This window comes from Pan paniscus, chromosome 9 (genome assembly GCF_029289425.2).
Source record: "Pan paniscus chromosome 9, NHGRI_mPanPan1-v2.0_pri, whole genome shotgun sequence".
Lineage (NCBI taxonomy): Eukaryota > Metazoa > Chordata > Mammalia > Primates > Hominidae > Pan > Pan paniscus.
This window is the reverse complement of record NC_073258.2, coordinates 67,814,191-67,841,233: the sequence shown is the minus strand read 5'-3', so window position 1 is coordinate 67,841,233 and position 27,043 is coordinate 67,814,191. Positions and strand designations below refer to the sequence as shown.

Below are 27,043 nucleotides of genomic sequence, written 5' to 3'. Positions count from 1 at the left end.
GAGTCCAGAGCCAGTATGGGCCAGGCCCGGTGGCTCACACCTGTAATCCCAGCACTTTGGGAGGCTGAGGTGGGCAGATCACCTGAGGTCAAGAGTTCGAGACCAGCCTGACCAACATGGTAAAACCCTGTCTCTACTAAAACTACAAAACATTAGCTTTGCGCAGTGGCAGTATCATCGCCAATGAGGTTTATCCGAGGCGCAATTATTGCTAATTGAAAACAAAACATTAGCCATGCATGATGACTGGCACCTGTAATCCCAGCTACTCAGGAGGCTAAGGCACTAAAATCACTTGAACCCAGGAGGTGGAGGTTGCAGTGGGCTGAGATCACGCCACCACACTCCATCCTGGCCAACAGAGCAGGACTCTGTCTCCAAAAAAAAAAAAAAAAAAAAAAGAGCCCAATATGGCCAGAACCTGGAACAGACAGCAGAATAGGAGGGTGGGAGTTGTGTAGCACAAGGCCATTGAAATGGCATGTGCTTGGGCCAGGCGAGGTGGCTCACGCCTGTAATCCCAGCACTTTGGGAGGCCGAGGCGGGCGGATCATGAGGTCAGGAGATGGAGACCATCCTGGCTAACACGGTGAAACCCCGTCTCTACTAAAAATACAAAAAATTAGCCGGGCGTGGTGGCGGGGGCCTGTAGTCCCAGCTACTAGGGAGGCTGAGGCAGGAGAATGGCGTGAACCCGGGAGTTGGAGCTTGCAGTGAGCCGAGATCGCGCCACTGCACTCCAGCCTGGGCGACAGAGCGAGACTCCGTCTCAAAAAAAAAAAAAAAAAAGAAAGAAAGAAAAGGGGCACTACTCTGGTATCTCCTGAAATCCAAACTGCTGGCAGTATTCCCAGAACAGGATATCAGCAAACCCCTAGCTACCCAGTAAGGATAGCCATTTTATTTATTTATTTATTGAGACAGAGTTTCACTCTTGTCACCCTGGCTGTAGTGCAGTGGTGCTATCTCGGCTCACTGCAGCCTCCGCCTCCTGGGTTCAAGCAATTTTCCCTGCCTCAGCCTCCCGAGTAGCTGCGATTACAGGCACGCACGCCACCACGCCCGGCGTAATTTTTGCATTTTTAGTAGGGGTTTCAGCATGTTGGCCAGGCTGGTCCCGAACTCCCTACCTTGTGATTCGCCTGCCTCGGCCTCCCAAAGTGCTGGGATTACAGGTGTGAGTCACCCCACCCGGCGGGTGGGGTCTTACGTTAACACAGTGAGACCCATAGGTGCTTTTAATTTTTCTAGTAGCTGCATTTTAAAAGGTGAAAAGAAACAGGTGAAACTAATTTTAGGCTGGGTGTGGTGGCTCATGCCTGTAATCCCAGTGCTTTGGGAGGCTGAGGCAGGTAGATCGCCTCAGCCCAGAAGGTTGGGGACAGCCTGGGCAACGACCAAAACCCATCTCTAAAAATTTTTTTTTAAAAATTAGCCGGCGGCCGGTCGGGGTGGCTCACGCCTGTAATCCCAGCACTTTGGGAGGCCGAGGAAGGCAAATTATGAGGTCAGGAGTTCGGGACCAGCCTGGCCAACATGGTGAAACCCCGTCTCTACTAAACATACAAAAAATTATCTGGGCGTAGTGGCGTGCGTCTGTAATCCCAGCTACTCAGGAGGCTGAGGCAGGAGAATTGCTTGAACCCAGGAGGCGGAGGTTGCGGTGAGCTGAGATTGTGGCCACTGCACTCCAGCCTGGGTGACAGAGTGAGACTCCGTCTCAAAAAATACATACGTACATATTTGTGTGTGTGTGTGTGTGTGTGTATATATACATATATATACACACATATATACATATATACACACATATACATATATACACACATATACATATATATATACACATATATATACACACACACACACATATATCTGCGGGTGGTGGTGCACCTGTAGTTCTAGCTACTTGAGAGACTGAGGGGGAAGGAATCGCTTGAGCCCAGGATTTTAAGATTATAGTGAGCTGTAATGGTGCCACTGCACTCTAACCTGGGCAAAAGAGTGAAACTCTGTTTCTAAATACATAAATTAATTAAATAGATGTAAAGAATCTTGCCAAATTTCACAGATCTGGCAAATCAGAATGCTGGGGCTTGAATAAGGATCTGACTCCTTGATCTAGAATAATGGAAATAGCATTAAATTAGCCCTAGTTCAGTTTTATGGTCCAGGTGGGCAACCCTCTTCGCTCCTGCAGCCCTCACTGAGTTTCTCACCTGTAAAGTGTCTAGCTTGGCTTGGCTGATCTCAAAGAAAAGTTTGCAGGTTTTTTCTTTGTTGTTGTTGTTTGTTTGTTTTGGTTTGGTTTGGTTTTTTGGAGACAGTCTCACTCTGTCGCCCAGGCTGGAGTACAGTGATGAAATCATGGCTCCCTGCAGCCTGGACCTTCCGGGCTGGTCTTGAACTCCTGACCTCGTGGTCTGCCCAGCTCAGCCTCCCAAAATGCTAGGATTACAGGCATGAACCACCATGCCCAGCCACCCCCAGATAATTTTTTAATTTTTACTTTGTAGAGACGGGGGTCAATTTGTTGCCCTGGCTGCTCTCAAACTCCTAGCCTCAAGTGATCCTCCAGAATCAGCCTCCCAATGTGCTAGGATTACAGGCATGACCCACCACACCCAGCTAGATTCTTTACACATATGAGTATCATCTTACCTATAAAATAACTGGCTTTACCACATTTTTGTTTTTAGGTTTAAGAGTTTTTTAATTGTAAATTTGGGGATGGGTGTGGTGGCTCATCCCTGTAATCCTAGCACTTTGGGAGGCTGAGGCAGGAGGATCACTTGAGCTCAGGAGTTCAAGACCAGCCTGAGAAACATAGACCCCCATCTACATGAAAAGAATTTTAAAAATTAACCAGGTGTGGTGGTGTGTGCCTGTAGTCCCAGCTACTCTGGAGGCTGAGAGGGGAGGATCACTTGAGCCCAGGAGGCTAAGGCTGCAGTGAGCTGTGATCGCACCACTGCACTCCAGCCTGAGCAACACAGTGAGGCCTTGTTTCTAATAAAAATTTCTCTTGGCAGGTATGTATGAAGGATAAGGCCATTTTGAGCAATAACAAGTGTTGAACACAATGTAAGACACATAGTAAGAAGTTTGGCCAGATGCAGTGACTCAATGCCTATAATCCCAGCACTTTGGGAGGCCAAGGCAGGAGGATCACTTGAGCCCAGAAGTTTGAGACAAACCTGGGCAACCCAGGGAGACCCCACGTCTCAAAAAATATAAAAATTAGTCCCAGCGCAGTGGCTCACACCTGTAATCCCAGCACTTTGGGAGGCCGAGGTGGGCGTATCACTTGAGGTCAGGAGTTCAAGACCGCCTGATCAACATGGTGAAACCCCATCTCTACTAAAAATACAAAAAATTAGCCGGGAGTGCTGGCGCGTGTCTATAATCCTAGCTACCTGAGAGGCTGAGGCACAAGAATTGCTTGAACCCGGGAGGTGGAGGTTGCAGTGAGCCGAGATCATACCACTGTGCTCCAGCCTGGGTGACAGAGTGAAACTGTCTGAAACAAAAAAAAAAAAAAAGAAAAAGAGCAATTAGCCAGGCATGGTGATGTGCACCAGTGGTCCCAGCTGGGAGGCTGAGGCAAAAAGCTTGCTTGTGCCCAGGAGTTTCAGGTTGCACAGAGCTACGATAATCATGACGCTGGGCTCCAGGCTGGGCAACAAACTAAGAGATCATGTCTCAAAAAAAAAAAAAAAAAAGAAAAAGAAAAAGAAAGAAAGAAAGAAAGAAAGAAAAAAAATAGGTCAGCTGTGGTGGCTCACGCCTATAATCCCAGCACTTTGGGAGGCCAAGGCAGGCAGATCACTTGAGGTCAGGAGTTTGAGACCAGCCTGGCCAACATGGCAAAACCAATCTCTACTAAAAATACAAAAAAAAAAAAAATTAGCTGGGCGTCATGGCACATATCTGTAATCCCAGCTACTCAGGAGGCTGTGTCAGGAGAATCACTTGAACCCAGGAAGCAGAGATTGCAGTGAGCTGAGATCATGCCACTGCACTCCAGGCTGGGCAACAGAGTGAGACTCCGTCTCAAAAATAAATAAAAAAAATAAAAAATAAGTTAGCTGGACATGGTGGTGCATGCCTGTAGTTGCAGTTACTCAGAAAGCTGAGGCAGGACTGCTTGATCCCATGAGATGGAGGCTACAGTGAGCTATGATCACACCACCATACTCCAGCCTGAGTGACAGAGCAAGACACCATCTGAAATATACATAAGTAGTGATTTTTCACCTACAAGGGTATCCTGTGGGCTATTTGGTGCAGGACTATCCTGCACATTGAAGGTTGGTAAGTATCCCTAGTCTTCCCCCAATACCAGCAGCATCCCCGCCCCCACCTAGCATTGTCACAGCCAGAAGAAATAGCCCTCACAAACTTCCATAGGGCCATACCATCCCCACTGAGAACCACTGATCTAAATCAAATTTTGTAAACTTAGGTAAACTTAGTTTTGGGTAAAAACAATCTCTGTAATAAAGCAATCTGACAAGTAAAGTCCTTATCTCTTTACAACGAATGGAGAGAAAGGCTAGAGAGAAATTCTGTCATGGAAACTAGAGTACCGTCAAATTTACTTATGAGACCTTTTCCTAAGTTAATTGTATCAATTTACCTGTGGTTTACTAGGTCACTGTAGCAGGTTTATTAATGGCCTCCAAAGATATTAGGTCCTAATCCCTGGAACTTGTGAATGTTACTTTATGTGGCAAAGTCTCTGAAGATGTGATTAAATCAATGGCCCTTGCTAAGAAGAGATTATCCTGGATTACTCTGGTGGTGTTAAATGCAATCACATGTATCCTTGTAAGAGGGAGGCAGAAGGAGATTTGACACAAATACACGGAGGAAAAGGCCATGGGAAGACAGAGCGGACTGAGTGGATGGTGCTGGCCTTGAAGATTGGAGTGAGATTCGGCCACAAGCCAAGGAATGCCAGCAGCCACACAAAGCTGGAAGAGGCCAGGAAGGGATGTTTCCCTATAGTTTCTGGAGGAAGCAAGCTCTTGTCCACACCTTGATTTCAGCCCAGTGATACTAAGTTTGTACTTCTGGCCTCCAGAACTGTGAGAATAAATTTTTGTTGTTTTAAGCCACAGTTTGTGGTACTTTGTTACAGCTGCCACTGTTACAAAGGAAACTGATTACAGGAAACTGATATGAGTTAGTAACAACACAGATAAAGACGTTTTCACAGCTAACTTTCATTATTCCATTGCATAGGTGTTCTTCTCTGCTAGAAAGGAGCTTTTCCCTTTTTGGTCTCCTTCCTTCCAGCTTTCCACCCTATCATGTGAATGTGTGACAATGGGAGGCTTGGTGCTGTGGTAATCACCCTTGCCACCAAAAGGGGAGAGGGGACATGAAGAGAAACACACAGTTCATGATGACAGTATCCTGACGTTGCCACACCACTGGACCTGCTCTGAATCCTCAAATCTCCAGACTGTTGATCTGGTGACATAATTAAATGTCTTAATTGCTTTGGCCACTATTAGGACTGTATTACTTACTGCAGAATTCATCCTAATATAGAATTCCACAGACAATATCAAGACTGAAAATAAGAAACAATGACACAGTCATGTTATTTAAAAATATGGAGGTGTAGGCTGGGTGTGGTGGTTCACACCTGTAATCCCAGCACTTTGGGAGGCCAAGGCGGGCGGATCACAAGGTCAGGACCTGGCTAACATGATGAAAACCCATCTCTACTAAAAATACAAAAAATTAGCTGGGCGTGGTGGCATGCACCTTTCTTTAGTCCCAGCTACTCGGGATGCTGAGGCAGGAGAATCGCTTGAACCCAGGAGGTGGAGGTTGCAGTGAGCCGAGATCACCCCACTGCACTCCAGCCTGGGCAACGAGAGAAACTCCATCTCAAAAAAAAAAAAAATTTTTTTTTGGAGATGGGGTTCTTGCTATGTTGCCCAAGTTGGTCTCGAACTCCTGGCCTCAAGTAATCTTCCCATCTTGGACTTAAATTTTCCTTTTCATTTATTGATTTATTTTTGAGACAGGGTCTCACTCTGTCCCCCAGGCTGGAGTGCAGTGGCACAATCATGGCTCACTGCAACCTTGACCTCCTGGGATCAAGCAATCCTCCCATCTTGGCCTCCCAAACTGCTGGGATTAAAGGCCTCTTTTTTTTTTAATTATTTTTATTTTTTTAGAGACAAGGTCTTACTCTCTCAAGCAGGCTGGAGCAGAGTGGCATGACCATGGCTCACTGCCGCTGCACACTCCTAGGCACAAGCAATCCTCCTGCCTCAGGCTCCTAAGTAGCTGGGACCATAAGCCTGTGCCACCACACTCAGCTAATGTTTAAGTTATTATTATTATTATTATTATTATTTTGAGACAGAGTCTTGCTCTCTCGCCCAGGCTGGAGTGCAGTGGCGCGATCTCCGCTCACTGCAAGCTCCGCCTCCCGGGTTCACACCATTCTCCTGCCTCAGCCTCCCGAGTAGCTGGGACTACAGGCACGTGCCACCACACCCAGCTAATTTTTTGTATTTTTAGTAGAGACGGGGTTTCACCATGTTAGCCAGGATGGTCTCGATCTCCTGACCTCGTGATCCACCCACCTTGGCCTCCCAAAGTGCTGGGATTACAGGCGTGAGCCACCGCGCCCAGCCTTTTAAATTATTTTTTGTAGAGACAGGGTGTTGCTTTCTTCGCTAGTCTGGTTTCTAACTAGCTTCAAGCAGTCCTCCTGCCCTGGCCTCCCAAAGTGCTGGGATTACAGGCATGAGCCACTGTTCTTGGCCAAAACAGAGCATCTTTGCCTGCAGTTCCACTTCTGCTTTGCAAATGAGGCTTCAAGATGTTTGAACAGTGTCCTGTGATTTAAAAATAAACTTTGAAAAACCACACAGCCAGAAGTTCAGAAGAAAAGCTAATGAGGATGTTGATCTTTTTTTTTTTTTTTTTTTTTTGAGATGGAGTCTCGCTCTGTCGCCCAGGCTGGAGTGCAGTGGCACCATCTCGGCTCACTGCAAGCTCCACCTCCCGGGTTCACGCCATTCTCCTGCCTCAGCCTCCCAAGTAACTGGGACTACAAGTACCTGCCACCATGCCCGGCTAAGTTTTTGTATTTTTAGTAGAGACGGGGTTTCACCGTGTTAGCCAGGATGGTCTCCATCTCCTGACCTTGTGATCCGCCCGCCTTGGCCTCTCAAAGTGCTGGGATTACAGGTGTGAGCCACCACATCTGGCCGATCTCCTTTTTTTTTTTTGAGATAAGAGTCTGGTTCTGTCACCCAGGCTGGAGTGCAGTGGTGTGATCTCGGTTCACTGCAACCTCTGCCTCCTGGGTTCAAGCAATTCTCCTGTCTCAGCCTCATAAGTAGATGGGATTTCAGGCACTGTAATCCCACTACACCTGGCTAACTTTTGTATTTTTAGTAGAGATGGGGTTTCGCTATGTTGGCCAGGCTGGTCTCAAACTCCTGACCTCAAGTAATCCACCCACCTTGGCCTCCCAAAGTGCTGGTATTACAGGCGTGAGTCACTGCACCCAGCCTGCAGTGAGTCTTGATTGCACCACTGCACTCCAGCCTGGGCAACAGAGTGAAACTCTGTCTCAAAAAAAGGAAAAAAAAAAAAAAGAAGGCTAATAGAGTCGTGTCATGGTGAACCGTTTAGGCTTAAAAAGGTTAAAACCCAGGCATCATTCCAGAATGGAGGTGAGAGGATGTCAGGGGTTAGCTGTGGGCAGAATCCAGGATGAATTTCTGCAATGACTTGGAAGTGGGGAAAGACAGCCTGAGTCTGGGCTTAAAAGGGTTTGGCTCCCAGCAACCACAGGGAGCTGGAAAAGAACCAGCATAGGTTTGGCAAGAAAGAGCAGAGTCCAAGGGTTGGGGCTAGAGGTGGAACCCACCCACAGCCTTGAAAGGGAAAACAGACAGGGACTGGGGAATGGGATCCGAGCCAGGGGCTCTGCCTCGAAGCCAAGGACAACTAACTGCGAAACCACCCACCCAGTTCCAAGCAGGCAGTGTAGGGACAACGTTTGTAGTCTGCCAGCTTGGGGCAAAGTTTGTAGTCTGCCAGCTTACCCTGTCATAAAAGCAGCTTTGTCAAGGATGAGCAAGGCACCCCATGGGGATGGGGGTACAGGGAAATAATAGACAAGTAGGGAGGCTCTGAACCCGAGGCCCCACAAACTGTACCCTGGTTAGCAGCTCATCCAACCATAGGAAAGGGGAGCTTGGCTAGGGCTGCCTCCGAGGGTCCCACGCAGCCTCAGAATCATAGCTGCTGCTCCCTTAACTTTATATGACAGGCTGTGTGCCAAGCACTTCACTTATGTTAATTGATAATTTTTACTTATGACTGAAAGGAATAAAGTCAGAATTTTTTTTGTTTGTTTTTGGTTTTGTTTTTTTTTTTGAGATGGAGTCTTGCTCTGTTGCCCAGGCTGGAATGCAGTGGCGTGATCATGGTTCACTGCAGCCTCAACCTCCCAGGCTGAAGCAATCCTCCCACCTCAGCCTCCCAAATAGCTGGGACCACAAGCATGCACCATCACACCCAGCTAATTAAATTTTTTTTTTTTGTAGAGACGGGGTCTTACTCTGTTCCCCCCAGCTGGTCTCAAACTCCTGGGCTCCAGAGATCCTCCCGCCTTGGCCTTCCGAAGTGCTGGGATTACAGGTGTGAGCTACCGTGCCCAGCCTCAAGCCAGATTATCTTAACAGGGGGATGCATTAGGAGGATTCGGGAGTCTCTTCAATCCCAGGCAGGAGGCAGCTGGCCTCACGAAAGGCTCAGAGAGGGGACTCCAGAGTGACTGGGATTCTCCAGCAACTCTTAGATTCTCCCTGCCTCATTTTTCCTCCTTAGCCGACTGGCTTTTTCTGATGCTCAGTCAATAAGGCAGGGAGAAGAGGACCACCAAAACTTCCCATATTCCCATGTTATGGGTCCAACCACAGGAAAAAACTAAAGCTGGATCTGCCCTGATTTCTCAGGGAAAGCATGGGCCACCATGGGTCAGGTGTCCATTTTGGTTCCAATCAGCCATAGTGAGGGGTTGGGGGAGGCCACAAACAGAAATTTGACTGTAGTGGCTCTTCATTATGGCTCCAAGGAGGAAGATGGGGACTTCAGTGTGTGTGTAGGTTTGAATTCAGGTTTGTTTGGCTCCAATGCTAAGGGGTGGCCCTGATACAAAGGAAAGAAGCAGAGCTATGTTCACCAAGCCCATAAGGGGCATGGAGACAAGCACAAAACACCAAGTCCCAAACGAAAATAAAACTTTCATTTGCCAAGGGAACACCACAGCAGCTCCTGCCCTGTACTGAGCTCTCCAAAGACTGGGCAGGCAAAGTCCCTCTGGCCCCCTCTGGAAGTGGAAAGTGCTCGCCCTGGAGGACAGCAACAGAGCCAAGGTGAGGTCCTGCTCAAAGGTGGGCAGGGGGCTGGGCCGACTCCTTTCGGCCCTTGCCAGCGATGGGCCGGCCTCGCTCCTCCCAGATGGTGAGGCCATCGCAAGAGCAGATCTGCTTGGGGTTCTGGAAAAGGCCAGCGGAGCGTGCAATGATGCCACAGGCCAACCTGCAGAAGAATGTGTGGTCAGGGGTGGGTACCTGTTTGGCCCCCACCCCTGGGTTCCTCATGCACCATCCGCAGAGCACAGCCTCCTGCAGGGGCCGACACCACTCACCTCTCCCCGGAGTTCCCTGTGATCTTGGATAAAGGATGGCCTCCCCGGCCCAGGTCATCTTCTCCCTCATCAATAATCAGGCTGCGGCCAATCACATCCCACACCTTTGAGGGGAGACGACAGCTTCAGATGATGGACCCTGTTAGGAAGGGTGCCCACCTTCTTTTCCACCTTACCTTCAGCTGCTCATCCTCCATTCTGAAGATGGCGCGGCCGTCAGCATCAGCACGGACATTGCCCAGGTCTCCGCGGTGCTGGAATGAGATCCAGTGTGTGTATAGGGGATGTGTGCCACGTGGTGCCAAGCTGCTATCTTCTGATTTCCTGATTCCGATGCCTCTTCCTGCTTCCCTAAAGTACCCATTTCCTCCTGTGGGTACCAGTCTCGTAGGATCTGAGCTCCCCAAGGACTGGGCAGGCAAGGTCCTCTTGGCCCTGTCTGGAAGTGGAAAGTGGTCCAGGAAGTCCTGGACCATCTGAACACTCCCTCCCTGGAACTGAAATCCTGGGCAGGATGACAGTGGGCTGAAAAGAGCCAGTGGAAGTTTCCCCTGCCTGTGCAGTCATTCCCATTGGATCAGACTGTTTTTCCGGCGAGGCAATTGCCCAGCTCTGCTTCTCAGCCTCCAGTTAGCTCAGTTGTGCAGCCTCCTGATGGCTCTGTGAGCCCTTGGCTGTCTTCAATTCCTATAGGCTTAAGTTGGCCAAGCTTGGCTTCCCTGACCATCATAGGCAGCCAGTGTCATCTCCCTGACTCCCAGATTCCAGGAACAGAAGGAAATGCAAGGGGCAAAGGGCCTGTCCTAGCCCCTCGAAGCTGGCTCTGCCCTCCTTCTCCTTTGACGGTAATAAAAATTGTCATAACACACCTATGAGCACCTCCTAGGTCAGACATACTACCCAACATGGCAGGGAGTATGCAGGTCACCATCCTCAAGGGACTCAGAACATGATGGGGGCCCAGATACAGAACAGACTAGGGGTGATGACACACAGGGTGAATACAACAGTTGGTGTGTTTTGGGGTGACAAGGCCTTACTAGTGAACCACAGAAACCCACATCTGTGCAAATAAATTGTCCCCAACCTGACATTTTGGGCAGAAACAAGTGCCTGTGCCAGTACAGGTGGGCTCCCATGACCTTGCTGCTGAGTAACCAGGCATCTCACTGTGCCACCAACTGATGGGCAGGAAGAAGTGGCAGTTCTGCTTTATCTCGTTTTCCAGAGGGATATCTGCTGCCTGCACCTGGTACTTTTTTTTACGCCCTGCGTTGGAGATTTGAACAGTAGAAAGATCAAGAAGGGGGAGGGGATACAGAGCCCTGAAGAGCAGTTTTTTTTGCTTGTTTTGTTTTGTTTTGTTTTGATACGAAGTCTCATTGCAATGCCCAGGCTGGAATGCAATGGTGTGATCTCGGCTCACTGCAATCTCTGCTTCCCGGGTTCAAGCAATTCTCCTGCCTCAGCCTCCCAAGTAGCTGAGATTACAGGCACGCGCCACTATGCCTGGCTAGTTTTTGTATTTCTTTTAATTAATTAATTAATTAATTAATTTATTTATTTATTGAGACAGAGTCTCACTCTGTTGCCCAGGCTGGAGTGCAGTGGTGTGATCTGGGCTCACTGCAACCTCCACCCCCCAGGTTCAAGCAATTCTCCTGTCTCAGCCTCCCGAGTAGCTGTGACTACAGATGCACGCCACCATACCTGGCTAACTTTTGTTTTGTTTTGTTTTGTTGAGATGGAGTCTTGCTCTGTCGCCCAGGCTGGAGTGCAGTGGCGTGACCTCGGCTCACTGCAAGCTCCGCCTCCCAGGTTCACGCTATTCTCCTGCCTCAACCTCCCAAGTAGCTGGGACTACAGGCGCCCGCCACCACGCCTGGCTAATTTTTTGTATTTTTAGTAGAGACGGGGTTTCACAATGTTAACCAGGATGGTCTCGATCTCCTGACCTTGTGATCTGCCCGCCTTGGCCTCCCAAAGTGCTGGGATTACAGGCATGAGCCACTGTGCCCGGCCCAACTTTTGTATTTTTAATAGAGACAGGGTTTCACCATGTTGGTCAGGCTGATCTCAAACTCCTGACCTCAAGTGACCCATCCGCCTCAGCCTCCCAAAGTGCTGGGATTACAGGCATGAGCCATTGCACCTGGCCTAATTTTTGTATTTTTAGTAGAGACAGGGTTTCACCATATTGGCCAGCCTGGTCTCAAACTCCTGAACTCAAGTGATCCGTCTGCCTCGGCCTCCCAAAGTGCTGGGGTTGCAGGCGTGAGCCACTGTGCCCAGCTGGAGGAGCGGCCTCAAGGCAGGGGGCAGCCTGGACAGTGTGGCTGGAGGCATGACCCAGCAGGAGTTCAGGGAAAGGCAGCCTTTCCAGGCTGTTTCCTCAGCACACAGGCAGGAGCAATAGGCCGGGGGAGTGGGGTATTGAATGTCCACATCAAGAAGCTAGGCCCAGCTTGTACTCTCAGGCACTGGGAGCCAAGACAAGTTTCAGGCAGGGGCATGGCCTGGTTACTCCAGGCTTCAGAACAATCCTTCTAGTGCAGTCTATGAAAAGTAAAGACTGGAGCAGGGTGAGGAGAGAACAGAAGGGAGCTTAGAGATCAGTTAGGAGATGTGCAAGGGACAACCAGGCTTGGATGCAAATTCCCACATGGAATTCTTTTCCACCTGGGAAAAGCAGATGCTAAAACCCAACAGCAACTTGCCAGTCACCGTGGCCTTGGCTGGTCAGCTCCTGCTCAGTTCTTCCTTGTCTAAGTGAAGGGATTGGGTGAGGTACAGCTGCTGATGCCAGCCCCTTCTGATTCCCTGCCCCACCTAGGGCCCAGGAAGAAAACACAGGTCACAAGGCAGGCTCCTGCCCTTCAGAAACACTCCCTGCCATTCCATGCCTTGAGGGCTTTGCCCGGGCAGTTTCTTTTGCTGGGCTTGCCAATCCCACTCTTACCCTCTTCAATGCCTACTTCCTGCCCATCATCTTTCAAGGCTGCATGAGGCGAATGGCCTCTATGATGCGCCTCCCTTGAGTGTGGGCTGGACCTAGCGTCACTTCTAAGATTAGGTTACAAAAAGAATGTGGCTTGAGTCTTGGACGCCCTCTCTCAATCTCAATCTCTCTCTCTCTCTCGCTCATTCACTCTGAGAGAAGCCAACTGTCGTGTTGTTAGCTGCCCTAGGGAGAGACCCATGTAGCAAAGAACTGATGTCTCTGGCCAACAGCCAAGGAGGACCTGGGGCCTGCCAACAGCAACATGAGCAAACCTGGAAGCAGATTCTCCTCACGTGGGGCCCTGAGATGACTGCAGCCCTGAGAGAGACCCTGAGCTGCAGGCACCCAGCTAAGTCACACACAAATTCCTGCCCCAGAGACAGTATATATTTGTTGTTTTAAACTCCTAACTTTGGAGTCATTTGATTTGCAGCAGCAGATTACTAATCACTGAGCATAAGCATGGCACTGTGCAATGGACTCTATAAGGAATGCCTCTCCAATTTCCCAGAACAGGGAGTAAAAACTTTTGATCATTAGAAGTGTGACAGGGTGGTTGGGCACAGTGGCTCATGCCTGTAATCCCAGCACTTTGGGAGGCCAAGGCAGGCGGATCACTTGAGGTTGGGACTTCAAGACCAGCCTGGCCAACATGGCAAAACCTCGTTTCTACTAAAAATAAAAAAAAGAAAAAGAAAAAAAAAAAAATGTGACAGAGGCCAGGCATGCTGGCTCATGCTCATAATCCTAACACTGGGAGGCCGAGGAGGGAGGTCTGCTCAAGCCCAGCAGTTTGAGACCAGCCTGAGGAATATAGTGACACCCTATTTCTACCACCAAAAAAAAAAAAAAAAAAAAAAATTAGCTGGGCATAATGGTACATGCTTGTGGTCCCAGCTATCAGGTGAGGTGGGAGGATTGCTTGAGCCCATGAGTTCAAGGCTGTAGTGAGCCATGATCACAGCACTGCACTCCAGCATGGGCAACAGAGTGAGATCCTATCTCGGAAAGGAGAGGGGAGGGGAGGGGAGGGGAGAAAGGAAAAGGAAAAGAAACAGAAGAAAAGCATGATAGGTAACAGCGCTGTGAAAAGTCCAAAAAATCAGTAACATGCATTAAGCAACACATACCATGGTTTCAATTGTTTTGTGGCACAAGGTTGCAAACCCATCAAGATAGAAAATAGCCCAGTCAGAGCCGGGCACAGTGGCTCACGCCTGTAATCCCAGCACTTTGGGAGGCTGAGGTGGGTGGATCACTTGAGGTCAGGAGTTCAAGACTGCCTGGCCAACCTGGTGAAACCCCATCTCTACTAAAAATACAAAAATTAGCTGGGTGTGGTGGTGTGCACCTGTAGTCCCAGCTACTAGGGAGGCTGAGGCAGGAGAATCGTTTGAACTTGGGAGGCTGAGGTTGCAATGAGCTGGGACTGCGCCATTGCACTCTAGCCTGGGCAATAAGAACAAAACTCCATCTCAGAAAATAAAATAAAAAAACCAAATGATTGAGTAACTAAAAATACAACTAGTACTCAGATAAGGCAAAAATCATTAAGGCAACACGCAATTCCCTGAAGATTGGGAAATGATTCTCTGCTGAAAAATGAAACTCCAGGACCGGGGTGTTAGGGAACGCCAGGGACAGCCTTTTCAGTTTAGGTAAAACCCTCAACTTCCATATTTCACTTCCTCCCACTGCCCCTGCCCCTCAGGCAGATGAGCTATTCACTGTGGGCTCCAGGACCTCTTGCAGGCTCCTGCAAGGATGATCTCACTGCCTGGAAACCATGGAATTCAGTAATCTCCCCCAGAGACTGTGTGCTCCTTGGGTCAGGCACTGGGGCTGTAATCTATTGTATCCCCTGGGCCTTGATCACAGAAAGTGTCAACAAATGTTTCCAAACTCAGCAAAATAAAATGAGAGGAAAAGACTCCACCAAAAAGGAATCACACTGTTATGATCCCAAGAGCTGCCTGCCCTGCCTCTGAGACTTTGGGTCCTCTCTCAGCCCAAGCCCAAACCCAGACAGACACTTACCCGGTCAGAGTCCTGGGGGCCCCCATGAGATGCTCCATCAGGGTTAAAGTGGTTCCCACAGCTAAGAAAGAAAGGAAACAGGTGGGCAGGAAAGCAGCTCACAGACCAGGTGCTCTACCCTCTCATCTATTTATATTTGCTTCATTCATTCATTCATTCATTCATTCAACAAACAGGCCTACTCTGTGCTGGGCTTTGGGTAGAGGGCACCGAGAAGAATCAGACATGGGTCCTGTCCTGAATAAGCTTCCGGCTCAGGGGATTCACAGATGAGTAAACAACTAGTTATATCACAGCATGACAAACACCATGGCATGGGGACCCTTCCTTTGCTGTGTCCAGAAGTCCCCTTCCATCTCAGAGGCAGTAAGGTGGTTATAAGCAGGACCTTCAAGATCAGATTTTATTTTTTTTCTTGAGACAGAGTTTTGCCCTGTCACCCCTGAGCTGGAGTGCAGTGGTGCAATCTCAGCTCACCACAACCTCCACCTCCTGAGTTCAAGTGATTCTCCTGCCTCAGGAGATTACGGGCCTCCCTAGTAGCTGGGATTATGGGCACATGCCACTGCACCTGGCTAATTTTTTTTTGTATTGTTAGTAGAGATGGGGTTTCACCATGTTGGCCAGGCTGGTCTTGAACTCCTGACCTCAGGTGATCCGCCCACCTCAGCCTCCCAAAGTGCTAGATTACAGGTGTGAGCTACTGTGCCCAGCCAAGGTCAGATCTTGACTCAAATCCCAACTCTACCTTTTACCTGCTCTGGACCTTTGGCAAGTCATTTAACCTCTGTGAGCCTCAGTTTCCTCATCTGGAGGTTGTGCCTGTGTGTATGTGCCTCACAGAGTATTGGTGAGGGCCAAGTGTGAAAATGTGTAGCTGAGAATGCTACTGGGGAGACTTCAGACAACTCACCTGTTGCAGTTGTTTGTAAGGTCCCCGTACTGATGGACGTGGAGTCCATGCAGCCCAGGCTCCAGGCCATCAATAGTTCCCTCGATGAGGCAGCGCTCAGGGGTCAGCTGCAGGAAGCGCACCACCCCCTGCACGGTGCCAGACCCCCCCAGGATGGCCACTGCTGCCCCCAGATTCTCTGCAAGGTATTAGACACTTGGGCTGGCTTGCCACCTCACCCAGCACACCTCTTCAGCAGCTCGGGAAGGGCAGGGAGTCTCACATAATTTGCACACCTTCCTCAAAGCCACTCCAACCCAGAGCCCGAGAATCCTATGATTAGATTTGTACCAGCTCTGAGCCACCTCCCTCCCAGAGGGGCCAAGGCCACAGTGGTCACTCACGCAACTGGCCGCTGCCCATGCCCTTGAGTACCGCCTGCCGCCCCGTGCCTTCCAGGAGAGCCTGCACCTCCTGGCTGGGCAGAGTGGTGTGTACCAAGACCATCTGGTCCTCCAAGTGCACCTCCACATCCGGGACACCTGGCAAGAGAGAGAGGGAAGAGGGCAACAGAGGCTGGCACCCAGTGCTGGCAGCAGGGAACAGAAAAACAGACAGCAATTCTCCCATGGTCAGAGGCAAGCTACTTTGTAACTGTGTAACCCTGAGTAAGCCTCTTCACTTCTGAGTCTGTTTCTTTTCATATAAATGGGGATAATGCCACCTTGCCCCCAGGATTTCTGTGAGTTCTAATACACGCCAGGCATTATTTATAACTTTGGAAACATACATCATTCTTTTTAAAGCAGTGTTTTTTTTTTAAGTGGGCTATCCATAGTGGCATTATTCACAATAGCCAAAAGATAAAAATAACCCAAATGCCCATCAACTAATGAACAGATAAAATGTGGTATCCATACAATGAAATACTATTCAGGAACGAAGTGCTGATACATGCTACAACATGGACGGACCTTGAAACATTATGCTACAAGAAAGCCAGTCACAAAGCCACATATATAATGCCATGTATATTAGATATCTAGAATAGGCAAATCCACAAACAGAAAATATTCTTCCCGTAGGAGATAGCTTAAAAAAAATTTTTTTTTTTTTTGAAACAGAGTCTCTCTCTGTTGCTCAGGCTGGAGTGCAGTGGCACGATCTTGGCTCACTGCAACCTCCACCTGCTAGATTCAAGCAATTCTCCTGCCTCAGCCTCCCAAGTAGCTGGGACTACAGGCATGCACCACCATGCCCGGCTAATTTTTGTATTTTTAGTAGAGATGGGGGTTTCACCATGTTGGCCAGGCTGGTCTCGAACCCCTGGCCTCAGGTAATCCACCCACCTTGGCCTCCCAAAGTGCTAGGATTACAGGCGTGAGCCACCATGCCAATGCACTCCAGCCTGGGTGACAGAGCAAGACTCCGATACGGAATAAAACAAACAAACAAAAAGAACAAAATAGGCCGGGTGCGGTGGCTCACGCCTGTAATCCCAGCAGTTTGGGAGGGCGACATGGGTGGATCACCTGAGGTCAGGAGGTTGAGACCAGCCTGGCCAACATGGTGAAACCCTGTCTCTACCAAAAATATAAAAATTTGCCAGACAAGGGGGTGCACACCTGTAGTCCCAGCTACTCGGGAGGCTGAGGCACAAGAACTGCTTGAACCCAGGAGGCAGAGGTTGCAGTGAGCTGAGACTGCACCACTGCACTCCAGCCTGGGTGAAAAAGTGAGACTCCGTCTCTAAAATAAAATAAAATAAAATAAAATAAAAGGAAAGGAAATCCTATATCCCTTAGCTATCACCCTCCTATTCTCCCACCCCTGCCACCAATCTATTTTCTTTCTCTATTTTTTTAAATTTATTTTTTTATTTTTTTGAGATGGAGTCTCGCTCTGTCACCCAGGCTGGAGTGCAGTGGCACAATCTCAGCTCACTGAAACCTCCATCTCCCGGGTTCAAGCGATTCTCCTGCCTTAGCCTCCCGAGTAGCACGGACTACAGGCACACACCACCACCATGCCCAGCTAATTTTTTTGTATTTTTTTCTTTTAGTAGACATGGGGTTTCACCATGTTGGCCAGGCTGCTCTCGAACTCCTGACCTCAGGTCATCTGCCTGCCTCAGTCTCCCAAAGTACTGAGATTACAGGCATGAGCCATCACGCCTGGCTGTGGCCTAGGATTTCTTCATGAAGTGATAAAAATGTAAAACTGACAGTGGAGAGATGGTTGTACAACTCTGAAAATACTACAAACAGATGAACTGTATCCTTTAAATGGGTGAATTTTTTTTCTTTTTTTTTTTTTGAGACAGAGTCTTGCTGTGTCACCCAGGCTGGAGTGTAATGGCACAATCTCGGCTCACTGCAACCTCAGCCTCCCAAACTGTTGGGACTACAGGCGTGAGCCACTGCGCCTGGCCTAAATGGGTGATTTTTATAGTACATGAATTATATCTTTTTTTATTTTCAAGATGGAGTCTCGCTTTGTCACCTAGGCTGGAGAGCAGTGGCATAATCTTGGCTCACTGCAACCTCTGCCTCCTGGGTTCAAGCAAGCCTCCCAAAGTGCTGGAATTACAGGCGTGAGCCACTGTGCCTAGCTGCCCAGCCTATGAATTATATCTTTTTTTTTTTTTTGAGACAGAGTCTCACTCTGTCGCCCAGGCTGGAGTGCAGTGGCGCCATCTGGGCTCACTGCAAGCTTCACCTCCTGGGTTCACGCCATTCTCCTGCCTCAGCCTCCCGAGTAGCAGGGACTACAGGCGCCCGCCACCAAGCCCGGCTAATTTTTTGTATTTTTAGTAAAGACGGGGTTTCACCGTGTTAGCCAGGATGGTCTCAATCTCCTGACCTCGTGATCTGCCCGCCTTGGCCTCCCAAAGTGCTGGGAATACAGGCATGAGCCACCACACCTGGCCTTTTTTTCTTTTTGAAATGGAGTCTCGCTCTGTCACCCAGGCTGGAGTGCAGTGGCACAATCTCGGCTCACTGCAAGCTCCACCTCCTGGGTTCTAGCCATTCTCCTGCCTCAGCCTCCCGAGTAGCTGGGACTACAGGCGCCCGCCATCACGCCCAGCTGATTTTTTGTGTTTTTATTAGAGACAAGGTTTCACCGTGTTAGCCAGAATGGTCTCGATCTCCTCACCTCATGATCTGCCTGCCTCAGCCTCCCAAAGTGCTGGAATTACAGGTGTGAGCCACTGCGCCCAGCCGAATTATATCTTAATAAAGCTATTACACGCATAAAAGGCAGGGACTATTGCCATCATTAGTAGAGCTAACACTTACTGGGCATGGACGGTGAGCGAATCCTGTGTTTTACCTGTCTTAACATACTTGGTACTCCTACTAAGCCTCTAAGTTAGGTACAATGATCCCCATTTTACAGATGAGAAAACTGAGGCACAGAAAGATGAAGAAACTTGCTCAAAGTCGCACTGTAGTAAGTTGTGCAACTGGACCTCTGACCATGCAGCCTAGCTCCAGAGCCCCAGCACTTAACCCAGATATTGTACTCACCCTAGGAAGCAGCCCTTAGGCTCCAAGCTGGGTTAGGACCACACCCCTTGTGGTCCTGTAGCAGCTCACACTCCCCCTCCTGTAATTCACATTGCACTGACTACAGTCCTGTTTCACTCCTAGGCCGCCAGCTCTGTGAGGGCAGGAGCTCTGTGAGGTCCACAAGGGTCAAGTTCAAAAGTCAGTTGTCGGCCGGGCGCGGTGGCTCATGCCTGTAATCCCAGCACTTTGGGAGGCCGAGGTGGGTGGATCACAAGGTCAGGAGATCGAGACCATCCTGGCTAACACGGTGAAACCCCATCTCTACTAAAAATACGAAAAAGTTAGCCGGGCATGGTGGCGGGCGCCTGTAGTCCCAGCTACTCAGGAGGCTGAAGCAGGAGAATGGCATGAACCCGGGAGGCGGAGCTTGCAGTGAGCCGAGATTGTGCCACTGCACTCCAGCCTGGGCAACAGAGCGAGATTCCGTCTCAAAAAAAAAAAAAAAAGTCAGTTGTCAGATGGCCAGGCGTGGTGGCGCACACCCATAATCCCAGCACTTTGGGAGGTTGAGGCAGGTGGATCACATGAGGCCAGGAGTTCGATACTAGCCTTGCCAACATGGCAAAACTCCATCTTTAGTAAAAGTACGAAAATTAGCCAGGCATGGTGGTGCACACCTGTAATCCCAGCTACTCAGGAGGCTGAGGTGGGAGAATCAAATGAACCGGGAGGTGGAGGTTGCAGTGAGCTGAGATGGTGCCACTGCACTCCAGCCTGGGCAACAGAGCAGAACAAGACCCTGGCTTTTATGTGCAAAAGCTATTAGAGGGGGCAACAGAAGCAATGGGGAACCCATCAAAGGATGAGGTTCTTACACAGGCTAGGGAGAGGTGGGGTGGCCTGGAGCAGTGTGGAGGCCTAAGTATGTTTTGGACACATAGCAGATAAGATGTCCTGATGACAGGCCTCAGCATAGGAGGGTTCCCAGACCCTCAGGTCTCCAGAGAAGAGCTGATTCTCTGCTCCTGAAGTGGGTAGTTCCTTGTCACTATGTACCTCCTGAATTATTGACTGAGTCTAAACCAAGAGGGAGGCTGGTACCTTAGCCAAGCAGCCATTCAGTTTGCTCCTTGAGTTAAAACTGGTAGACCTTGGAATGTAGCCAGGCCCACCCTTGGTTGGCTCAGAGCCCAGTGAGAGAGAAACAGAAGGCCACAGAGAACACCAGGGCAAGTGATAGAGATTCAAGGGGGTGAGCCTTGGGCTGGGGGCTCCTCCTGCTTACCTCCTGAGAAGGCCTTCCCCCAGGCCTCCTGAGATGGCAACTCTCTTTCTCTGTGTGTGTGTATTCTAGAAAACTACAGCTTCCCTCCCTGGCCCCATGAGAAAGCCAAGCCAGACCAGAAAACACAGAGTCACCAGAAGTCTTTATCTGTTGCCTAAGAAACATGCTGAGGGCTGAAAACTGCTCCGGGTCCAAGAGAAAGGCCAGCTGTCTGCTCTCCTGGCAAGCAAGTTGTACAGGAAGTGGAGGGCCCATTCACCACCCAAAACGCGTAGTCTAAGCAAACCCAGCTTCAACATTGTCCCCTCCAGCCTTCTTCCATCCAGATCACCACCTGTAAGCCCTTCTTCTCATAATCCCCTAGGATTTACTGGGCTGTTATTACATGCCAAAGACTTTTCTAAATGCTTTTTTTGTATTAACTCGGTTACTCTTCAGGACAATCCTCCAGATTAGCTTCTATTATCATCCCCCATTTAACACAGAAGAAACAGAGACACAAAAAGTAACATGCATGAAGTCTTAGTGCCATTAAGTGGCAAAGAGGGGGTTTGAACTCTAGAGCTCATACCCCTAATCACTTTACAGAGTCCACCACTACCAGGGTCCCAGCTTCAGAAGCCATCTTATCTCATTCCCTCTCACCATTGCTCTTTCCACGAAGCATTCTGCGAATGCCATCCAGGTAACGCTTGCATGCTCATTTCCACCTGAGTGCAGGGGATGTGCCTGATACCCATGAGAACTCTTCTCCCTAAAAAGCCCCAGTGTCTGGTCCATACCTGCCAAATGACTGGGTGAACTTGTTTTTTTTTTTTTTTTTTTTTTTGAGAGAGGGTCTCACTCTGTCACCCGGCCTGGAGTGCAGTGGAGCGATCCAACTCACTGCAGCCTCCACCTCCTGGACTCAAGCAATCCTCCTGCTTTGGCCTCCCCAGTAGCTGGGACTACAGGAGTGCACCATGACGCCCAGCTAATTTTTGTATATTTTACAGAGGAGGGTTTTCGCCATGTTGCTCAGGCTGCTCTCAAACTCATGGACTTGAGCAATCTACCTACTTTGGTGTCCCAAAGTGCTGGGATTACAGGCGTGAGCCACTGAGCCTGGCCTGGATAAACACTTAACAGAATCAAAGGAAGCCAGTTCCCAGAGCCATGCTGGTGGCTCTACCTTTCCAGATCTTTCTCATTGTGCCAGGTCACTTCCAGACCAGCTGGCCTTTTATTTATTATTATTATTTTTTTGAGATGGAGTCTCGCTCTGTTGCCCAGGCTAGAGTGCAGTGGCGCGATCTTGGCTCACTGCAAGCTCCGCCTCCCGGGTTCACGCCATTCTCCTGCCTCAGCCTCCCAAGTAGCTGGGACTACAGGCACCTGCCACCACGCCCGGCTAATTTTTTGTATTTTTTAGTAGAGACGGAGTTTCACTGTGTTAGCCAGGATGGTCTCGATCTCCTGACCTGGTGATCCACCCACCTCGGCCTCCCAAAGTGCTGGGATTACAGGCATGAGCCACCACACCCAGTGGTATAGAAAGCTACCCAGGATGGTATAGGGCCTGCGCTGCTGTTTGCTTTGTCAAGATTATGTTGTTTCCCAAGCAAAAACTGCCTGTTTTCCAAGGAACTCCCTCAGCCTAGCTCCTCAGTCTCTGGGGCACCTGAGGTTCAGGACAACAAGACAGGCAGTTAGAATCTGTCAGGGCAAGCTGGACAGCTGTACTCTAGGCTCTGCCTCCAGGTCTGTGTGTAACTCTGAGAACATGCCTTTCACTCTCTGGGGTTCACTTTCTGCATCTGTAAAATGGGAGTAGGGTTCGCCTAATAGATTCGCCTAGTCCCTCCCAGAGGCTTCTGGACTGTCTGCAGAAAAGTTTACCCTGTTCTTACCTGCCACCCCTTGCAGGGATTTGCGCACCGCGTCCACACAGCTCTGACAGGTCATCTGCACCGCGAACTCCAACTGCAAGGGCGGCAGGGACCAACCGATGATCGCTGGGGAAGTGCCTTGGTATGACTTTGTTTCACCACCAACCCTATGACCACCGCAAGGGTCTGGGAACAAGCCCCACTTAACCCCTCTTCAAGCACCTTCTTCATGATCTCTCATGACCATTCCAGGACCATGGGAGTCACCCCCCAACACTCACGCGGGGCCCCTGCTACCCTCGCACCCTAGTTTCATCCCATGGCCCCAGGCCCCAACCCAAGTGCCCACTCCTTCTCCTCTTCCCAAGGTAACGATCATCCCAGGGGCCGAGGCTCTCTGCCCGGCGAGGCTCCACACGAAGCCTCGACCCTCACCGTGCAGAGGGTCCCCTGGTTCCCCGAATCCGAAGCCATTCTGGACCCAGTCACCACCCCGAGACGCAGAACTCCTCCGGCGCAGGAGCACCAACCAGCGCGGCGTCGCGGGGACTGAGCCTCTAAAGCCACCCTTAACTCCTCCTCCTAGTGCGTGCGCACGCAAGGCCCTGCTTCGTCAGCTACCGGGTGGCGGCCGCGCAGGCGCACTCGGGCCGTCGGGCTCCTGGTTGCCTTAGTAACCCCTCGGCTTTCTGTTCCCGGACGGTGGCGGCCGCCGGCTCTAAGATGGAGCCCCCGAAGCCCGAGCCTGAGCTCCAGCGGTTTTACCACCGGCTGCTGCGTCCGCTGTCGCTCTTCCCCACTAGGACGACGTCCCCAGAGCCTCAGAAGCGCCCCCCGCAGGAGGGCCGGATTCTGCAGTCCTTCCCTCTGGCGAAGCTGACGGTGGCGTCGTTGTGCAGCCAGGTGGCCAAGCTGCTGGCCGGCAGCGGGATAGCAGCGCGAGTGCCTCCTGAGGCCCGACTACGTCTCATCAAGGTCATCCTGGACGAGCTGAAGTGCAGCTGGCGGGAGCCGCCCGCCGAACTTAGTCTGAGCCACAAAAACAACCAGAAGCTGCGGAAGCGGCTCGAGGCCTACGTGCTGCTGAGCAGCGAGCAGCTCTTCTTGCGCTACCTGCACCTGCTGGTGACCATGTCGACCCCCAGGGGGGTCTTCACTGAATCAGCCACCCTCACTCGGTTGGCCGCCAGCCTCGCCAGGGACTGCACACTCTTCCTTACTAGTCCCAACGTCTACCGTGGCCTGCTCGCCGACTTCCAGGCCCTGCTGAGGGCAGAGCAGGCCTCTGGAGATGTGGACAAGCTGCGCCCTGTCTGCCCCGCTGGGACGTTCAAGCTGTGCCCTATCCCCTGGCCTCACAGCACTGGCTTCGCCCAAGTGCAGTGCTCTAACCTCAACCTGAACTACCTCATCCAACTCAGCCGTCCACCAGAGTTTCTCAGTGAGCCAGGAAGGATGGATCCAGTGAAGGAATTGAAGTCCATCCCTCGGTTGAAGAGGAAAAAGCCTTTCCACTGGCTGCCCTCCATAGGAAAGAAGAGAGAAATCGACATCAGTTCTTCACAGATGGTGTCGCTGCCCAGCTATCCTGTGGCCCCCACCAGCAGGGCTTCCCCCTCGCCTTTCTACCCTGAGCTCCGGAGAGGCCAATCCATGCCCTCCCTGCGTGAGGGCTGGAGGCTGGCAGATGAGTTGGGCCTTCCTCCACTCCCATCTCGCCCCTTAACCCCGCTGGTCTTGGCTACAGAGAGCAAACCAGAGCTGACTGGGCTCATCGTGGCTGAGGATCTGAAGCAGTTGATAAAGAAGATGAAGTTGGAGGGGACTCGCTACCCACCACTGGACTCAGGCCTGCCTCCTCTCCTGGGGGTTGTGACCCGTCACCCAGCTGCAGGGCATCGCCTGGAGGAGCTGGAGAAGATGTTGAGGAACCTCCAGGAGGAAGAAGCCTCTGGGCAGTGGGACCCCCAGCCCCCCAAATCCTTTCCACCTCACCCACAGCCAGTGACCATTACTTTGAAGCTTAGAAATGAAGTCGTGGTCCAGGCGGCTGCCGTACGGGTCTCTGATAGAAACTTCTTAGACTCTTTCCACATTGAGGGGGCCGGAGCCCTGTATAACCATCTGGCTGGTGAACTGGATCCCAAAGCCATTGAAAAAATGGATATTGATAACTTTGTTGGCAGTACTACCAGGGAGGTCTACAAGGAGTTGATGAGCCATGTCTCTTCTGACCACTTACATTTTGATCAAGGGCCCCTAGTTGAGCCTGCAGCAGATAAAGACTGGTCGACCTTCCTGTCCTCAGCCTTTCTACGTCAAGAAAAACAGCCTCAAATCATCAACCCTGAGCTGGTTGGACTTTATTCCCAGAGAGCAAACACTTTACAGTCCAATACTAAGAAGATGCCCTCCCTCCCATCACTCCAAGCTACCAAAAGCTGGGAGAAGTGGTCAAACAAGGCCTCCTTGATGAACTCATGGAAAACCACCTTGTCTGTGGATGACTACTTCAAGTACCTCACCAACCATGAAACAGATTTCCTTCATGTCATCTTTCAAATGCATGAAGAAGAGGTTCCTGTGGAGATTGTGGCCCCTGTCAGAGAGTCCCTAGAGATTCAGCACCCTCCCCCATTGCTAGAAGATGAAGAACCAGACTTTGTGCCAGGAGAGTGGGATTGGAACACTGTGCTAGAGCATAGGCTAGGAGCTGGGAAGACACCCCACCTGGGAGAACCCCACAAAATTCTGAGCCTGCAGAAGCGTCTGGAACAACTGTGGTCTGTGCTTGAGGTCCCTGACAAGGACCAGGTGGACATGACCATTAAATATAGCTCCAAAGCCCGCCTGAGGCAGCTGCCTTCATTGGTGAATGCCTGGGAGCGGGCCCTGAAGCCCATTCAGCTGCGGGAGGCATTGCTGGCGAGACTAGAGTGGTTTGAGGGACAAGCTTCCAACCCCAACCGCTTCTTCAAAAAGACCAACTTGAGCTCCAGTCACTTCCTGGAGGAGAATCAGGTCCGAAGCCATCTCCACAGGAAGCTCAACTTAATGGAGTCTTCTTTGGTTTCCCTCCTGGAGGAGATAGAGTTAATCTTTGGCGAGCCAGTGATCTTCAAGGGGCGGCCCTACCTGGACAAGATGAAGAGTGACAAAGTGGAGATGCTCTATTGGCTGCAACAGCAGCGGCGGGTTCGCCACCTGGTCTCGGCCCTGAAGGATCCCCACCAGTCAACCCTGTTCAGGAGCTCAGCAGCCAGCCTTTAGTAGCTCCTGGGAATACCCCTATTACGCCTTGACCAGGCCCGCAAATGCCTCCCTCACCCCTAAATGGCCAGCAGCTCATCTAGACCTCTTTACTGCTTTGGAAGAAGAAATATTTGTCTATATCTGGGAGTGGAGGGTTCAGGAACATTATGCTTCCAACTATGAAGGGATTGAGACTAAAACTATTGTTTTCTTAGTGAAATTCTCATGAATGAATCCCCAAGCCTAGTAGTCCCATTATGTCAAGCCTTGCACAATACAAGCCAAATCTCCTATATCAAAAGAACTGAGACCTTGGAGTTAATTGTAGTGGGAAAGGTCAGAGGCAAAGGTGATCTTTGGAACAACTCACTTTAGCATTCCTATCACACTACATTAAATTGTCACCTCTTTTAGTTCTCAAACACTATTAGGAAGAAGAAAATTAATTAAATTTTTACCAGTTATGTGCACATGGTACAAAGTATACCAGGATGTGTACTGAAAAGTAAGCCTTCCCATACCCACCTCCAATGTCTGTTTCGTGCTGTGGGGATAAGTGTTACAATTTTTAAATTTAATTTAATTTTTATTTATGTATTTATTTATTTTTTGAGACAGAGTCTCACTCTGTTGCCCAGGCTGGAATGCAGTGGTACAATCTCAGCTCACTGCAACCTCTGCCTCCCTGGTTCAAGCGATTCTCCTGCCTCAGCCTCCTGAGTAGCTGGGATTACAGGCACCTGCCACCACGCATGGCTGATTTTTGTATTTTTAGTAGAGATGGGGTTTCACCACGTTGGCCAGGCTGGTCTCAAACTCCTGAGCTCAGGTGATCCACCTGCCTCAACCTCCAAAAGTGCTGGGATTACAGGTATGAGCTACAGCACCTGGATTTTTTTTTTTTCAATTTTAGAGACGGGGTCTTGCTCTGTTGCCCAAGCTGGAGTGCAGTGGCCTGATCATAGCTCACTGCAGCTTGAACTCTTGGGCTCAAGCAATCCTCCTGCCTCAGCCTCCTAAGTAGCTGGGACTACAGCTGCTCACCACTGCACCTGGCTAATTTTTTGAGTTTCTTAAAAAAAAAAATATATATATATATATACACACACACATACACACACATATATATGTGTGTGTGTATATATATATATGTGTGTATATATATATATTTTTTCTTTTGAGAGGGAGTCTCACTCTGTCGCCCAGGCTGGAGTACAGTGGCGCAATCTCGGCTCACTGCAAGTTCCGCCTCCCGGGTTCATGTCATTCTCCTGCCTCAGCCTCCTGAATAGCTGGGACTACAGGTGCCCACCATCACGGTCAGCTAATTTTTTTTATTTTTAGTAGAGACGGGGTTTCACTTTGTTAGCCAGGATGGTCTTGATCTCCTGACCTCGTGGTCCGCCCACCTCGGCCTCCCAAAGTGCTGGGATTACATGCGTGAGCCACCGTGCCTGGCCCCAAATATATATATATATATTTTTTGAGCTAGGGTCTTG

General features: G+C 50.1%; 2 protein-coding genes and 1 pseudogene across 2 annotated transcripts; 2 read left to right on the top strand and 1 right to left on the bottom strand.

The window, feature by feature from the left end:
* The first annotated feature begins 154 nt into the window (after positions 1 to 154).
* On the top strand, positions 155 to 265 carry LOC112441337 (U4 spliceosomal RNA; annotated as a pseudogene).
* A 9,005-nt stretch (positions 266 to 9,270) lies between these two features.
* CCS (copper chaperone for superoxide dismutase) lies at positions 9,271 to 22,859 on the bottom strand. Its single transcript, XM_003828685.5, has 8 exons — positions 22,728 to 22,859; positions 22,314 to 22,386; positions 16,032 to 16,169; positions 15,649 to 15,826; positions 14,736 to 14,796; positions 9,874 to 9,951; positions 9,698 to 9,801; positions 9,271 to 9,588 (listed from the first exon to the last, which is right to left on the bottom strand). Exons 1-8 carry the CDS (start codon positions 22,764 to 22,766, stop codon positions 9,435 to 9,437), a joined length of 825 nt encoding a protein of 274 aa, XP_003828733.1. The 5' UTR covers positions 22,767 to 22,859; the 3' UTR covers positions 9,271 to 9,434.
* Positions 22,860 to 23,002: 143 nt separating this feature from the next.
* On the top strand, positions 23,003 to 26,611 carry CCDC87 (coiled-coil domain containing 87). Its single transcript, XM_003828686.5, has one exon. The coding sequence runs from the start codon at positions 23,016 to 23,018 to the stop codon at positions 25,560 to 25,562; it is 2,547 nt and encodes an 848-aa protein (XP_003828734.3). The 5' UTR covers positions 23,003 to 23,015; the 3' UTR covers positions 25,563 to 26,611.
* The last annotated feature ends 432 nt before the right edge of the window (positions 26,612 to 27,043 follow it).

What these genes read in the sequence shown, in the direction of transcription:
- CCS (XM_003828685.5), bottom strand. Translation starts at nt 22,766, where the DNA reads ATGGCTTCGGATTCGGGGAACCAGGGGACCCTCTGCACG. An exon ending in CATGGGCAGCGGCCAGTTGC is followed by an intron (nt 15,827 to 16,031) that starts GTGAGTGACCAC and finishes AATACCTTGCAG; the next exon opens with AGAATCTGGGGGCAGCAGTG. An exon ending in ACAGGGAACTCCGGGGAGAG is followed by an intron (nt 9,589 to 9,697) that starts GTGAGTGGTGTC and finishes ATTCTTCTGCAG; the next exon opens with GTTGGCCTGTGGCATCATTG.
- CCDC87 (XM_003828686.5), top strand. Translation starts at nt 23,016, where the DNA reads ATGGAGCCCCCGAAGCCCGAGCCTGAGCTCCAGCGGTTTTACCACCGG.